We start from the raw sequence: 17,131 nt of genomic DNA, 5'->3' as shown, positions 1-17,131 counted from the left end.
CCGATTAGAATCTGCATTATCAGACTTTTAACTAGTGTACAGGCAAAAATCACCCCTCAAACTTCGGAAAGAAGAAGGGAATTTCCAAAGGAATGAGAGGTGTAAACTAGAACATGTGAAGAAATATTAAAGAAAGTGGAATCACTGAGTCTGCTGAAGATGAAATAAGGATATTCAGCATTATCAGAAGTTTGTAAAAAACTTCGTTAGAGCCTATCATAGTAACCTCCATCTTGGAACTAGAGGGACGGCATAACTAAGGAATACAAATTCATTTAGAAAGAATTTCTCTAATTTTAATAATTTAAATTTTTTTAGTAAAACAAGGCTGTATTCAAGGAGAAAAAAAGTTTGCAAATCTAATTTTCAGATTAAGTTTTGTATTTTTTTTCTCCAAATGAAATTTCAGTGAGGAATTACTAAAATTTTACAGTTTGCTTTATGATTATCAGTGGCTAAAACAGTGACTTTTTTTTTTTTTTGGCTGCTCTGTGTGGCTTGCAGGATCTCAGTTCCCTGATCACGGAATGAACCTGGGCCACGGCAGTGGAAGCCTGGATTCCTAACCACTAGGCCACCAGGGAACTCCCAACAGTGACTATTTATGTAAGAAAATTTGTCTAACAAAATAAAGAACTACTGAGACCATACAATTTTCACAGTTTCATAACAATTTTAAGAATTATTTAACTAAATCTTACATGGCACCATCACTGCAGAGCAAAAAGGAGGGAGAGGGGTTGCTTCACCTTATTCCAAATTTAACTTGACCAAAGGAATATAGAGAATTATAAAATATACTATAAAGAAAAATGTTTTTAAAGGTAATTCTTTTTTAAAATGACATTGAAATTAAGGAGACTAAGATAAGACAAGCAGATGCTAAATGTCATTCTTCACTGGAACCAACCTTTTCTACAAAAGACTGCATTGAGGAACTCTTCTGCTTGTCTCTCGAATCGAATGATTTTTGCTTGCTCTCGTTTAAGCAGAGCTTCTTGCCCAGCTCCCGAAGCTGGTTCATCCAGACCGACTAAGTGTCCCTGCAAAAATATTTGGTGAAATATTTGCACAAAAATCTTTCCCCATTCAATATCAAAAGCACAGATCCAAAATCAAAGACAAATGTTAGTAACAGATAAGACAAATCATTTTAATACAATTAAAATATTTTAAACCTTCAGCATAATATTTATCTCCACAAAAGTACAAAAACAAACTGAATAGAAAAATATGCCTTGGGTGTTTTTATCCATGTTTTTTGATTATGAGTTTTGTTTAAATTTATAGGTTAACTCTAATTGAACTATAATTACTAAAGGGAAAATTTCTTTGAGTATTCAAATACATCGGTTCTTATTACACTACAGCAACAGTTTATAGACAACCCAACTCAGATAAAAAGATATCTTAAACACCAAATCTCATTTGACAATCATGTTTGCCCTCCTAGTATATTTTCTCTAGACACAAAACAAACATTTTAAAAGGGCCATTAGGAGGGAAAACTCAAAAATAATGCACCTGAATTCCTAATTCTGTCCCTAGAGTACTATTTTATAAATGATAACTTTCGAATCTTTAGTGGGTTGTGAAATTAATAGGTCAAAACTAGCACTAGAAGAAAAAAACTGAAAAACAATGCACTGCATTATAAGAGTTAAATAGTTCAGTATCTTAAGGGTAAAAATTTTGTATATATATATATGTTTGCAATATAAAAATTTTATATATATATATGTTTGCAAAATAAATAAATAAATAAATAAATATATATATATATATATATATATATGTTTGCAATATAAAAATGTGTGTCCTAATCACAAAGTTTCAAAATGCTGCACTAGACGACTCCCAGAATATGCTCTCAGACTGCAGGAGCACTGGACTAGGCTGACAAAGCTTTACACTTACTTCCACCCTTGTAGCTAATGAACAAACAGGAAACTATGATAGTAGAATATAAGAGTATGAAGAAAAAGTACATCTTTTAAGAGTTCAAGTGCATATAATTTTCTTCATTGCAATGTATCAACACATGCATTTACTTATACCATGATAAACTTAAAAGTGCTCTAAATAAGAAAATGGGACATACCTTGGCACAATGAAAAGGAAGTAAACAAGATACCGAAGGCATGTTACAATCCACAAATGATTTCCTCAAAAATTTTAAATACACCCAATGATATCTGCAATTGGTTTTCTATGATTTCCCCATCACCGGACTGTGTCAACAGTGCAATCAAAATATGCATTTTGCAAAGACACATTCAGCATCAATTATATATTGTAAATAGTTCACTATGAAGAACTCTCGCACACTCAAAACAGTGATCCCTTAATATTTCCATGTAAGACATATTAAGTTTGCCACATAATTAGTTTAAAATTTTTTAAACAAAATATTTTAAATGTTATGAATCATTACACAAACCTCTATTATAGTTGTGTTTGCCAACATTCTCTTCTATGGATTAAAGAAATTATTAAGAAAGTAACTTTTAAAAATGAATCACAAAAAATAATCTAAGTCTGATACAGATTTAACATTTAAAATGTAACAGGAACAGGTATTACAGAGAGTTCGATAAAATCCTCATTTACATTATACTTTAATGCCACTTCATTGTTTACTGATTTTCAAAAATCAGACATTACATGGCACAACTATACTTAAGTCTTTAGCCCTACATTCAGTCAGTGTGGTCAGACTTTGAACAGAATATCTGTACTTAAACTATGTTTAATGTAGCATTCAGGCTACTTTCTAACCTAAATCAACACAGGGCAACTAACCTAGCATTCAATAAGGCAGTTGCTACATATTCTTTGTTGAACCAAACACCAATTTATCAACTTGTACTCTGAAATATACAGCTTACTTTTAGTTGGTTCCTAATAATCACAGTCACATCTATTCATTTTGTTTTTAAACAGTTTTACTGAGATATAATACACACACCATAGAATTCACCATTTAAAGTAAAGTCAATGCTTTTTTAGTATATTCACGTAAGTGTGGAACCATCACCATAATCTAACTTTAGAACATTTTTGTATCCCAAAAGGGAACCCTGCACCCAGTAACAGTCACTCCTCATTCTCCCAACCTTGGTCAACCACTGTATTATTTTCTGTCTCTATAAGACTTAACTAATTCTGGAAATTTCACATAAATGGAATTATACAATACTTGGTTTTTTGGTGACTCAGTTCTTTTTCCTAGAATAATATTTGCAAGGTTCATCCAAGTTGTAACATATATCAGTATTTACTTCCTTTTTACTGCCAAATAACATTCCGTTCTAAGGATATACAACATTTTATCCATTCATCAGCTGACGAACTTTTTTGGGTTGTTCCTACGTTTTGTCTACTGTGATATGAATAACACTGCTTTTAATATCTGTGTACAAGTTTTTCTGTGGATATATATTTTCATTTCTCTTGGATATATACTTAGGAGTGGAATTTCTGGATCATATGGTAACTATGTTACTGTTTTGAGGAAGTGTCAAACTATGTTCCAAAGTAGCTGCACCACTTTATATTCCCAACAGCAATGAGGATTCCAATTTCTCTACATACTCATGAACATTTGTTATTTTTTTGATTACACCATCCTAATATACGAGAAGTGGTATCTCATGATTTACATTTGCATTTCCCTAATGACTACTGATGTTAGGCACCTTTTTGTGTGCTATTGGCCAAATATCTCCTTCAGAGAAATGTATACTCATACAGTTTACCCAGTTTTTTTGTTTTTTTTTTTTTTTTGCGGTACGCAGGCCTCTCTCACTGTTGTGGCCTCTCCCGTTGCTGAGCACAGGCTCCAGACGCGCAGGCTCAGCCGGCCATGGCTCACGGGCTTAGCCGCTCTGAGGCACGTGGGATCTTCCCGGATCGGGGCACAAACCCATGTCCCCTGCATCGGCAGGCGGACTCTCAACCACTGCGCCACCAGGGAAGCCCTTGCCCAGTTTTTAATTGGGCTATTTATCTTTTTATTGTTGAGCTGTAAGAATTCTTGATATATTCTGGATACAAGTCCATTATCAGACATATAATTTGCAAATATTTTCTCCCGTCCATAAGCTTTCTTAACACTTCATTGATGCTACTGTTTAGAAGTACAAAAAAGGTTTTAATTTTAATGAATTCCAATTTGTCTATTTTTTCTTTGTTATTTGTGCTTTTGGTATTGTATCTAAAAAACTAGTGGTTAACCCATGGTCGTGAAGATTTACTCCAATGTTTTCTTAAAATTTTATCGTCTTAGGACTTACTTTTGGATCTATAAGCCATTTCAACTGAATTTTTCTGTATGGTATAAGAAGGGGTCCAACTTCCTTTGTGAAAAATCACTGGCCATAAATTTTACTTCTGGATCTCAGTTCTATACCATTGATCTCAATACATCTGTCCTTATGCCAGTAACACACTATGTTGATCATTATAGTTTTGTAGTAAGTTTTGAAATTGGGAAGTGTGAGTCCTGCCAATGTATTCTTTTATAAGATTGTTTTGGCTATTCAGGGTCTCCTGAATTTTCATATGAATTTTAGGATCAACTTGTCAATTTCTGCAAAGAAACTGGCTAGGGTCTTGACAGGGAATGCACAGATCATCTGGGAGAAAATGCCGTTTTCATAACATTGAGACTTCCAATCCATGAACACGGGATGTCTTTCCATTAATTAAGATCTTCTTTAATTTCTTTCAACAGTGTTTTGTCATTTACAGTATATGGATCTTCCACTTTTTGTTACATTTATTCCTAATATTTTATTTTTTAAAGCTATTGTAAATGGAATTTTCTTAATTTCTTGTTTAAATTGTTCATTGCTAATGTATAGAAATACAACTGTTCTTTTAAAATGCTGTATTCTGCTACTCTACTGAACTTGCTTATTAATCTAATAGTGTTTTGTAGATTTCTTAGGATTTTCTATACACAGTATCATGTCATCTGCAAATACAGATACTTTTACTATTTCTTTTACAATCTGGATAACTTTGGTTTCTTTTTATTGCTTAACTTCCAAAGATAGAACTTCTTGTAAAACGCTGAATAGAGAAATGATGAGAGTAGACATCCTTGTCCTGTTCCTGATTTTAGGGAGAAACTGTCAGTCTTTTATTAAGTACCATGTTAGCTGTGTAGTTTCGTAGGTCAAGTAGAGGAAGTTCCCTGCTATTCTAGTTTGTTGGGCGTTTTCATGATGAAAAGGTGCTGGATTTGGCCAAGTGCTTTTTGGGGAGGCATCTATTGAGATGATCATGTGATTCCTGCCACTTATTCTATTAATACATTGCATTACATTAATTGATTTTGGGGTGTTGAACCAACCTTGCATTCCTGAGATAAATCTCACTTAATAATGGTGTATAATAGCTTTTATATGTTGCTGGATTTGGTATGCTAATATTGTGTTAAGGATTTTTGGTGGTGATACTGGTGTGTAGTTTTATGGACTAGTGATATTGGTCTGTAGTTCTGTTTTTTTGTGTCTTTGCCTGGTTTTGATTTTCAAATAATACTGGTTTCACAGAATGGGGAAATCTTCCTTCTTTATCTTAGACAAGTTTGTGAAGAAATGGTATTAATTCTTTTAAAAATATCTGGTAGAAATCACCAGTGAAGACATCTAGCCATAGGCTTTTCTTTTTTGAAAGTTTTAAAATGGCTAATTCAATCTCTACTTGTTCTAGGTCATATTAATTTCCTAGGGCTACTATATTATCACAAACTGTACTCTCTCGAAGCTCTGGAGTCTCGAAGTCTAGGCTCCTTCTGAAGGCTCTGCGAAGAGTCCTTCCTTGCCTCTTCCTAGCTTCTGCTGGTTTCCAGCAGTCCTTGTTGTTTCCTGGCTTGTGACAGCATAACTCCAATTTTTTCCTCCATCTTTATATGCCCTTCTTCTCTGTTGTGTGTGTCTGTGTTTCCAACTCTCTCTCCTTATAAGGATACCAGTTATTGGATTTAGGGCCCACTTGAATCCGGTATAACTCCATCTTGACTTCATTACATCTGCAAAGACCCCATTTCCAAGTAAGGTCATGTTCACAGATACCAGGAGTTAGAACTTCAACATTATCTTTTTGGGGGGACACAATTCAACCTGCAACATACGTCTGATCAGATTTTGTTTCTCCTCAAGTCAGTTTCGGTAGTTTGTGTCTTTCTAGGCATTTACACTGATTTCATCTAAATTATCTAATATTTTGCATACATATTATCAGCAGTATTCCCCTTATAATCCTTTTTATTGTTGTAAGGTTAGTAGTGGTCTCTCCTATATTGCTTGTAATTTACTAATTTGAATCTTCTTTTTATCTTGCTCAGCACTAAAGATTTATCAATTTTATTGATCTTTTCATAAAACCAACTTTTGGTTTGATGACATTCTTTATTTTACTATTTCATTTATTTCTGCTCTACTCATGTCCTTATTTCTGCTTATTTATGATTTAGTTTGCTCTTCTTTTTCTAGACCCAAGGTGGACAGTTAGGGTATTGATTTGAGATCTTTTTCATTTAATGTAGGCATTTGTAGCTATAAATTACCTTTTAAGCACTGCTAGCTATATCTCCTAAGTTTTGGTATGCTTTGGTTTTGTTTTTATCCATCTCAAACTATTTTCTAATTTCCTTTGTGATTTCTTCTTTGATCTATTGGTTATTTAGAAATGCTTAGTTTGATTTCCACATATTTGTGAATTCCTCACATTTCCTCTGTAACTGATTTCTAATTTCATTCCACTGTGATTGGAAAACATACTTTGTATAATTGCAATTCTTTAAAATTTATTTTTTTTTATGTCCCAGCACATGGTCTCTCCTGGAAAGTGTTTCATGTGCACTTGAGAAGAATGAATATTTTGCTCTTATTGGGTGGAGTGTTCTATAGATGTCTGCTAAGTTTAGTTGATTCATAGTGTTGTTCAAGTCTTCCATCTTTGTTGATCTTCTGCCTAGATGCTCTATCCATTACTGAAAGTGGGCTATTGATGTGTCCAACTATTATTGTTGAATTGCCTATTCCCCCCTTCAATTCTGTAGCATTTTGCTTCATGCATTTTGGGGCTCTGTTGTTAGAAGACAATACATTTATAGTTATAGACTGGCCCTTTTCTCATTAGAAAATGTCTTTCTTTATCTCTAGTTCCCCAGCAGTGCGCAGCCTCTGACTGCACTTCTCAGTGGATGCTATCTTGAGCATGCACAGTCTCTCTGTCCACCAGGAATAACTATGAATTTAGCTCTTTGGCAGTTTTTTTTCTTGGGTCTCTCCTTTATAAGCTTCTGGTTGATCTGCCTATAGCGGTGTCACAAACCCAGCTGTTAGTCTCTACTAACTGTTCTACTGTTTTTGCCACACCCTGGGGCATAAATTGCATTCAGTCTGATCCAATAAGAGTGGAGCCTCATTGCAGGGGCAGGGTGTTGCCAGCATTTGAGGCTTGCTCCAACCCCAGGAGGGCACTTCCTCTTTTTCCTGGTTCTCTCTTTTAAACTTCTAACTTGTCTGCTATTTCACTTGTTGCTATTAGTATCATGGAGCTACCAGCCTCCTTTTAACTGTTCACCACAAAGATCTTCATTATTTTCAACATCTTTTCGCAAGCTCTGCTCCAAATAAAGTCAGTCTCCTTGGGAGAGCTACAGAGTTATGTTTTTAAGGCCTGCCTCTCCCTTAGGAAGAACCTTCGTGCCACTCTGCACAGGAACTGGGGGCTGCGACAGTGACCCAATTCTCTCAGAGTAACATCTGTGCTCTATGAGTGGGGGTGCCGGATGACTTGCCCCTCCTGGATGGAACTTCTGCGTTATGAATGAGGCCTGGCCCAGCAACTAGGGCCTACTATTCTCAGCCTGCTGTGCCTAGAGTAGACTTCCACTCACAGTAAAGGCTGAGTGAGGGAAGGGGGCCCTTACAGGCCTTTTGACCTCGCCTGCCTGCATGAAGGCTACTGCAACAAGAATCTAGAGTGTATAAAAGAGGCCCACAGTCTGCCCCTCCGGTTCAGAGTAGAGCGTCCCTCAAACTGAGCTCAGGGAAGTGGGTGGGAGTGGGTCATGGCTCATATGTCACTGACTCTTGTTCTTACTGAGATTTACTAGATTTTTTTTTTTTGAACAAATGATTCTCCATTTACTGTATGCCCTTAAGATAATTATTCCCTGAGTTCAAATAATTATTTTAAAATAATTTCACCAGTTAAATAGTTGTTTTGATTAAAATAATCCTAACCAAATAATAACCAAAGATGAAAAATATACCACAAAACCATATACTCTTTTCAAGTGCATCTCACCAAGTTAAAAATTTATAGCAATGGTGCATAAACAAAATGCAGCTCATCCTCCCTCACTGTACTTAAGTACACCAAAATTAGTCAACAAGAACAAAAAAGTTCCTATGACACAGAGCTAAAAAAGCTAATACAATAGTCAGAGGATAGGAAGTTAGAACAATTCATGTCATTTCCCCTCCCTCATACATGAATTCTAAAAAGAATCATTATGTATGGTGTGGCAAAAAACAACAAAATGATGTGACATACTCTTCTGTAAATAAAAAGCCACTGTTCTTTTGCATTTATTATCCCTATTTATTAAACAAGTTCTTGGCCCAGAACTAAATAGGAATAAAGCTTGAGATCAGAACTGGAATTTATATCACCTACAAGTTGCTTCCTTCACGATTCAGGAATTGGTCTACCTAGACTGGTTGGTTCATAGCCAGAGGTGATTCTGTCATATCAGAATCTACTGTGGGCTTCTTAAAAGCATACATGCCTAGAACATACTCCCAGAGCTTTTGATTCTGTACCTCTGGGGTAGGGAGTAGTCGTTACGTTTTTTAAATGCTCTCTCTGAAAACTGAAAAAAAGCATCATCGGTATCATACTTTAAAAATTATTACATATTTATAAAAAGTCTTTGTATTTGGGAAGGCAAACCCCACTTGTTATTTATATTTTCCAAAATGTCCTGGTTATTCTAGCTTTATTCTTTCAGACTGCATTTAAAATCACTCAGTCAATTCTGTTCCCACCACCACCAGCTCTCCAAAGAAGACGTGTTTTGATCTGAATAGGATTATATTTAGAAAGTAATTCAGGAAGAAGTAACATCCTTAAAAATATTCAGTCTTCTCTTTTAGGAACTGCTTTACATTTATTTTAAAATTTAATGAATCTCAAAATTCTGTTGTTTATTCATATAGTTCCCACATATTTATTATTTTACATTTTTACTGTCATGAAAAGAATGTTTATTTTCTAACTGCTAGCGCTGGCAAAATGAAGAATGTGTGCATATGTGCATGTAAAACGTAAAACTTAATTCTGTATACGGCTTTCAGGGGAAAGTGTAGGCCGTCTGTCTCCAGTTGCTATGTTCTCTGGTAGCCTCACCAGTTTATGTCAATTTTCCAACATCCTTTTAAGGGAGCTGTGAGAGTGGTAGGGAGAGGTAGAGGAAAAGGGAGCTGCAGCGAGTCGTCAACACTTTGTGGTCTAATGACTCATCACCCAAAGCAGAAAAAAGATATACTGAATGGGCTGAGATCTTCAACCAGAAAAGACCTCCAATTCTTTCTTAAGCTTTTGGTTATCTCAAACTATATAATCCATGTAATATATTCTTTTATCTTTTACTACTTTTTGGGGAATGGCAAAGAAACAAACATCCAAAAGATGCTTCCAAATAAGTTTACAACTTTTCTCAACAACTTAAAGTACTATCTCTCTGTACTACTAGAAATGCTGAAGAAAATTCTTCAGGCTGAAGGGAAATGACACTACAAAGTTAAGAGAAATCAGAGATGATGTGAATAAAGAGGAGATAAACCATGATCATAAACTGGAAGGCTCAATATTGTTAATGTGACAGTTATCTCCAAACCGATCTATAGATTCAGTGCAATCCTAATCAAAATTCTAAAGGGCTTTTTTTTTTTAAGAATAAGCTAATTTTAAAATTTATATAAAAGGTCAAGGATCTAGATTAGCAAAGCAAGTCTGAAAAAGAAAGCGAAGTTAGGGGATTCATACTACTTGATTTCAAGATATAAAGATATAGCAATCAAGACACTGTGGTATTGATGTCAGGATAGACATACAGTTTAATGGCACAGGACAGAGCTCAGATATACACCTACATGTATATGATCAACTGACTTAAAGATGCCAAAGTAATTCAATTTGGAGGGGGAGAGGAGCTCTTTTCAACAAATGGTGCTAGAACTGGATTATCTTACAGAATATAATAAGTCTCAACACTTAACTCACACACCATATACAGAAATTAACTAGAAATGGATCATAAATCAAAATGTAAGAGTTAACATTACTAAACTTCTAGAAGAAAATATGCAATTTTCCTGTGTTTGATATTGGATTAGGCAAAGATTTCTTCAACAGGACAAAAAACCATGAATTTTAAGAGAAAAAACCGGCAAGGGGTTTTAGACAGAATATAATTTTTTTTAAAACAGCTAAAGGTTTTACAATGTTTCACATGGGTATGTATAGAGAAAGATGCTCAACATCACTAGTCATCAGGGAAATGAAAATTAAAATCACAATGAGATACTACTACAGACCAACCAGAATGGCTAAAGTTTCAAAATGTTGTCAAAATGTGGAACGTTGGAACTCCCAATACATTGCTGATAGAAATGCAAAACATTTCAGACATTTTGGTAAAACATATGATAGTATTTCATAGGGTTAAATATGCAATTACAATACTACCTGGTAATTCCAATTCTAGGTATTTATCCCAGAGAAATGAAAATATATGCCCAAAGACTATGTGAATAAGCCTAACAGTCAACATCTGGAAACAATTCAAAGTCTATTAAAAAAATGAATGGATAAACAAATAGTGGCATATCCATGCTACAGAGACCTACTCAGCAACAAAAAGGAACAAAACATCATATACAAAATCAGGAATGAATATTTTAAAATTGTGCTAAGTGAAAGAAGTCAAAACCGAAAGACTACATATCTATAATTCCTATTATAGAAAATTCTAGAAAAAAACTACAGTGATTGCCTGGGTCTGTAGGTCCAATAAAGGGATTGACTACAAAGGGGCATGAGAAAACGTTTTAAGGTGAGGAAACTGTCCTGTACCTTGACTGTGCTGGCAGTTATCAACTGTATACAATTACCAAAATCCATTAATCTGTACTCTAAAATAGATTTATTTTATTGTGTATAAATATTACCTCAATAAAAATAATTAAAAATAGGTTTAGGGTATTAAAGATGCTAGATACTGAATGTATCACTGAATTGTGACTCCTGAACTAACATCTGAAATCAAAGAAATGATTTTTACTTACATTTTCAGAGTCACAAAGAAATGTGACACATTTTCAAAAACTCATGTGAATATCTTTCTCCTCAAGCAAGCATACTTTTAGGTTAAAAAACAGTATCTTTTACTTGCCATCTACTTCTTTGCATAGTATTCTGAATAGGTATGTCAGTGGCCATAAATTGCTGGTATTTTGATTTTTTTTGCTTTATCCTTAGATATAAATGAAGATAAGGAGGCTGATTATTGCCCAACATCTGGTCTTTGTTAATGAAGCTGTATGTAGATTGGACAAAAAAGTAGGTGTATACGTTAACAGTTCCTCACCAAAGGAACCAGATTCTCCCTACGAAAATGGAATCCAGTACTGGAACACAGAAAAGACCCAAAATGAACCCAAAATATCCTGTACCAGAAAGTAAGAAAGGGTTCAAAAAATGATGGGGACATGTCAAAAATGACATAGGTTAACTTGAAGGGGTTCCCACTAACCAGATCTCAGACACTAGATGATAACCTATTGAATAGAATAAGAATCTTGACTCCAAACAAATAGAGGGAAAGAGAAAGCTTTTCCTCACAGTGTAAAGCCAACTAAACAATGTGAAAGAAATAACGGAGTTAGAAAGATCACTATTTTCAAATAATTGGAAAAATAACTTATTCCAGCAAGAAACTACCATCAATACTAAAACTGAAATGATGAAAGTTTGATGAGGAAAAAAATACATTGTCTCAACTTATCTGTGTACAAATTACTTATTAATCACAAGGGGAAAAACAGTAACATTTCAGTGGACAAACCCAGTGGACATCAACCTTGCCAAGGTTAACATCACCTACTAAACTGACAAGAATACATCACTTACTTAATATTCTTGCTAAAAGATCATGACCTGAATTTAATCATGAACTAACAATCTGAAAACCTAAATTGAGAGACATTCTACAAAATGAATGACGTGCACTCTTCAAAAATGTAAATGTCACTAAGAAATAAAAGGCTGAGGAACCATCTAGTTCAAAGGAGCCTAAAGAGTAGTGAAAATCAAATTCAATGAGTGATCTTAAATTGGATTTTTGGACTAAAGGAGTGGGTAAAAAACTATTAAAGTAATTGGGACAATTGGTAAAATTTAAACGAGATTCATAGATTAGATATATATCAAAGTAACTTTCCTGATTTTTGGTAACTGTACTGTGTAGTTAAGTAAGTGGATATCCTTATTCTTAGGAAACAGAGAAATAAACATGAAAATATTTAGGAGTAAAGAGGTATGAAGGGTATGATGCCCATAACTTATTCTCATGTGGTTCAGGAAAATGTGTGTGTGTGTTACATGTAGTATTTATGACAGAGAAAGAATGAGAATGAATTAATAAGGCAAATGTGGCAAAATGTTAAATGGTGATTGGCACATGAAAATTTCTGTGCTATTCTTTTAACTTTTTTATAAATGTGAAATTATTTGAAAGTTAAAAGTTTAAAAAAGTAGGTTGGACAAATGCTGAATCTTACTTTTCTTCTACAAGCCAAATCTCCCTTGTTCCTCTCTCACCCTCTTCTCTATAATCCTAGCTGTTCTGCCATTAAATTATATTTGCTTGTGTTGTTGCTCTGATACACAGAGGAAGAATAACAAAGAGAATAGTAAGTAGGATATGGAAGTTAAAAACTTTCAGCATTCTCTTAATCTCAACAACCTGATGAAGATATTCAAAACAGAATAAAACATTTTCTGTCAAGCGCCAGATGGTAAATATTTTAGGCTTTGCAGGTCACATACAGTAACATCTCTTTTTTCCCCCTCCAAAACCACCTCTTTAAGCTTGCAGACATTACAAAAACAGACTGTGGGCTGGATTTGGAAATAGGTCACAGCTTTCTGACCCCTGATAGAATTATTAAATTTCTCTAAGAACTATACAAAAGTAGCTCTACTGATCCCTGAAAATAGCAAGGACATTACTGAATAAATGAAGCAACAAAATTATATCGGCATGGTAGTTAGTTCTCAGGGCAATAAACAGTTAATAAAGTTAAACTTTAAACAAAAAATAAAGATTAACATTTCTTAAAGTTTCTTTTGTAACTCTAAAGTTTATCACCTTTGAGTTTGGGTTGGGGGGATAAGAATGGGGAAGGTCACTTACATAGCTGCAGATTTTCTTTTTAAGAGATAATACCTCAAGAAAGGAAATAAAAGAAAAAATAAGTTTCACCTGGGAAAGGTAAAATGGTCTATATTTAAGAAGTGTGATACAAAACTGAAGGGGTGACATTTTAGAGCTGTTCCTGTTTGAATTCAAGACCATTCCCACGCTGTACTGGGATTCTCCAAATTTAAATGGTATTTTAAAAAAATTCACACCATATAGTATAGAAAATCTGGGAATTAGAAGCATATGTATGCATGCAGGTTTTGTAATAATTATGTTAGAAAGGCCTATGTGAGTAGAACATGGGCCTATAGCTATAGTCATGTCCGCTACCCATGGCTTACTGACATTTCAAGCAATGAGCTAAAAAGAGCTGACAAGATGCAACTCATTGATTTAAATACCACTCTCCTATGTCTTATTATTTTAAATGCCAGCAAGTCTTAGGGAAAATGGCTCCACCATGTTAAATGCTTATACTCTTTAAGGTCAGTTACCTAAAAAGAAACCTTCTTACTTCATGTAAATTATTACTTTCTACATTAACCAAGTATGAATTGTTGTGCTTAATACAATGTTTACTGTATGTCAACGTTACCTTCAATTTTGTTAAGCAGACCAACAGGTTAAAGAATAGGAAAACAACAAAGTTTGAAGCCTGAATACATATCAAGAGTTAAATAAGGTATTAAAAATGTACAACAAACTTACCACGAATGACTCTTACCAGTATATATAATTGTTATTACTGTACTTGGAAATTAAGCCTAAAGTGCAAGTACCAAATGATTATTATTACCATTATACTTAATGTACCAGTAACTATAATCAGCACTTACTGTTATAGTTTTCCTTCCATTACACATGTATGGTTTTTAAAACATTAAAAGACAAATGCAAGCCACCCCAGTCAATAACAAGTGTTTCTTATATCCTTCCACTAGTTGGAAATTAAAAGTTTATACTATTCCAATTATCATCCACAACCCAATTTCAATCAGAAGACTTCCTGAATTTCTAATCTGCTCTCAGTAATGGCTGTGGGTTTCCTTAGGTGCCCAAGACCACTATAAACACAAGGATATCCAAATTCACATTGGAGGTAACAGTATTACAAAGCCTAGCTGAGGGTAATCCTGCCTTTTTCTAAACTCCTATAGCACTTTATATATGCTGCTCTCGCAGAACTAGTTTTATATAACCTGTATTGTATTTATTTATATATAAATATTTCTTACCTCCTCCACTAGACTACAGATTTCTTGAAAATAGCATCTGTGGCTAAAACTTTTAATTATTCACAGTACCTTTATTTCAACCACAGTGGCTGGTGCCTTTTGACAAAATAAGTATGAAGTATACAGTTGTTCATTTTAAATTCAGAAATAAGGAATTGAAGAAATCTTTTAAAAGAAAAAATAAATCCAAGAAATAAAAGGGCAAAGATTTAATATTGTTAAGATGTCAATACTGCCCCAAATCATTTACACATTTAATGTACCCCCTATCAAAATTCCAATGGTGTTTTTTGCAGAAATACAAAAATCCATTCTAATATTCATATGGAATCTCAAGGGACTCCAAATAGCCAAAACTTTGAAAAAGAGAAAAAAGTTGGAGGTACCACACTTTCTAATTTTAAAACTTATTACAAAGCTACAGTAATCAAAACAATATGGTACTCGGTTGTTTACATATCTTGGCAATTGTAAATAATGTTGCAATGAACATGGGGTGCATATATCTTTTCCAATTAGTTTTTGTAATCTTTGGATAAATACCCAAAGTGGGACAGCTGGATCATATGGTAGTTCTGTTCTTAATTTTTTTGAGGAATCTCCACACTGTTTTCCATAGCGGTTGTACCAATTTACATTCCCACCAACTGTGTGTAAGGGTTCCCTTTTCTCCACATCAATGAATGGATAAAGAAGATGTGATATATATATATATATATATATAAAATGGAATATTATTCAGCCATAAAAAGATGAAATCTTGCCATCTGTGACAACATGGATAAAACCTGAGGGTATTAAGCTAAGTAAAATAAGTCAGATGGAGAAAGAAAAATATCATGTGTGGAATATAACAAACAAAACCAAAAGAACAAAATAATGAACAAAACAAACCAAACACATAGATACTAAGAACGGTGGGGGGGGGAGATAAAGGGTATCAACTGTATGGTGATTTTTAGTGGTGAGCATGCTGTAGTGTATATATAAAGTAGAAATATAATGTGCACACATAAAACATATAATGTTATAAACCAGTTATGTCAATTAAAGATAAATTTTAAAAAACCAATATAGTACTGACATAAAGACAGACACATAGAATAATGGAACAGAATAGAGAGTCCAGAAATAAATCCTCACATATATGGCCAAACGATTTTTGACAAGGGTGCCAAGACCATTCAACGGGGGAAAAGACCAATGGTGTTGGGAAAACTGGATAACCAAATGTAAAAAGCATGAAGTTGGATCCTTACCTTATAACATATACAAAAATAAACTCAAAATGGATAAAGACCTAAAACTATAAAACCCTTTGAAGAAAACATAGTGGGAAAAGCTTCATAACATTGGATTTGGCAATGATTTTTTGGATATAACACCAAAAAAACAGGCAGCAAAAGTAAAAACAGATGAACTGGTTTACATCAAAATTTTAAAAACTTCTGTTTATCAAATGACATAATCAACAGAGTGAAAAGGCAACCTACAAACTGGGAGAAAATATTTGCAAATCATATATTTGATAGGGGCTGAATATTCACAAAGAACTCCTACAACTCAACAACAACAAAACTTGATTTAAAAATGGGGAAGGTGGGCTTCCCTGGTGGCGCAGTGGTTGAGAGTCCGCCTGCTGATGCAGGGGACACGGGTTCATGCCCCGGTCCAGGAAGATCCCACATGCCGCAGAGCGGCTGGGCCTGTGAGCCATGGCCGCTGAGCCTGCGCGTCCGGAGCCTGTGCTCCGCAACGGGAGAGGCCACAACAGTGAGAGGCCCACGTACCGCAAAAAAAAAAAAAAAAAAAAAATGGGGAAGGTACTTGACAGACATTTCTCCAAAGATGATAAACAAACAACCAACAAACACATGAAAAGATGCTCAACATCACAAATTATTAGGGAATGCAAATTAAAACCATAATGAGATACCATCTTCCATCCATTAAGATGGCTATGTAAAAATAAAAAATAAGCAAAAAATAACAAATGTTGGCAAGGATATGGATAAACTGAAATCCTTACGCACTGTTGGTGGGAATGTAAAATAAATGGTGCAACTGATGTGGAAAACGTTTGGTGGTCCCCCAAAAAAGAGAACTACCATATGATCCAGCAATTCTACTTCTGGGTATTTATCCAAAGGAAACAAAAACACCAACTAAAAAGATGTTCACTGCAGCATGAATTACAATAGCCAAGATATGGAAGTAACCTAAGTGTCCGTAGATATATGAATGGATAAAGAAAATGTGGTCAGTCCTACTATTTATACACACACACACACACACACACACACACACACACAGGAATAATACTAAGCTTTTTATGGAAATCTTGCCATTTGTGACAACATGGATACACCTTTAGAGCATTATACTA

General features: G+C 34.4%; 1 protein-coding gene across 16 annotated transcripts in view; it reads right to left on the bottom strand.

Annotated features, from left to right (window-relative positions):
* LCOR (ligand dependent nuclear receptor corepressor) overlaps positions 1-17,131 on the bottom strand; it is a 126,715-nt gene that overhangs the window by 38,916 nt on the left and 70,668 nt on the right. For 8 of the 16 annotated variants that reach the window (XM_027112166.1, XM_027112168.1, XM_027112170.1 and 5 more), the window contains 2 exons: positions 13,502-13,534; positions 911-1,043 (listed from right to left, as the gene is read on the bottom strand). The exons of 2 other annotated variants lie outside the window; for them this stretch is intronic. In XM_027112166.1, the coding sequence (XP_026967967.1) occupies positions 911-1,043; positions 13,502-13,534 (166 nt within the window). The remainder of the gene's footprint in view (positions 1-910; positions 1,044-13,501; positions 13,535-17,131) is intronic. 6 more of the 16 variants (XM_027112167.1, XM_027112177.1, XM_027112179.1 and 3 more) reach the window with 1 other exon arrangement.

This window comes from Aethalodelphis obliquidens, unplaced genomic scaffold, assembly GCF_003676395.1.
Source record: "Aethalodelphis obliquidens isolate GAN/ISIS:26980383/991018 unplaced genomic scaffold, ASM367639v1 scaffold11, whole genome shotgun sequence".
NCBI classification, from domain to species: Eukaryota; Metazoa; Chordata; class Mammalia; order Artiodactyla; family Delphinidae; genus Aethalodelphis; species Aethalodelphis obliquidens.
The sequence above is the reverse complement of the archived record's forward strand: the minus strand, read 5'-3'. Positions and strand labels throughout refer to the sequence as shown.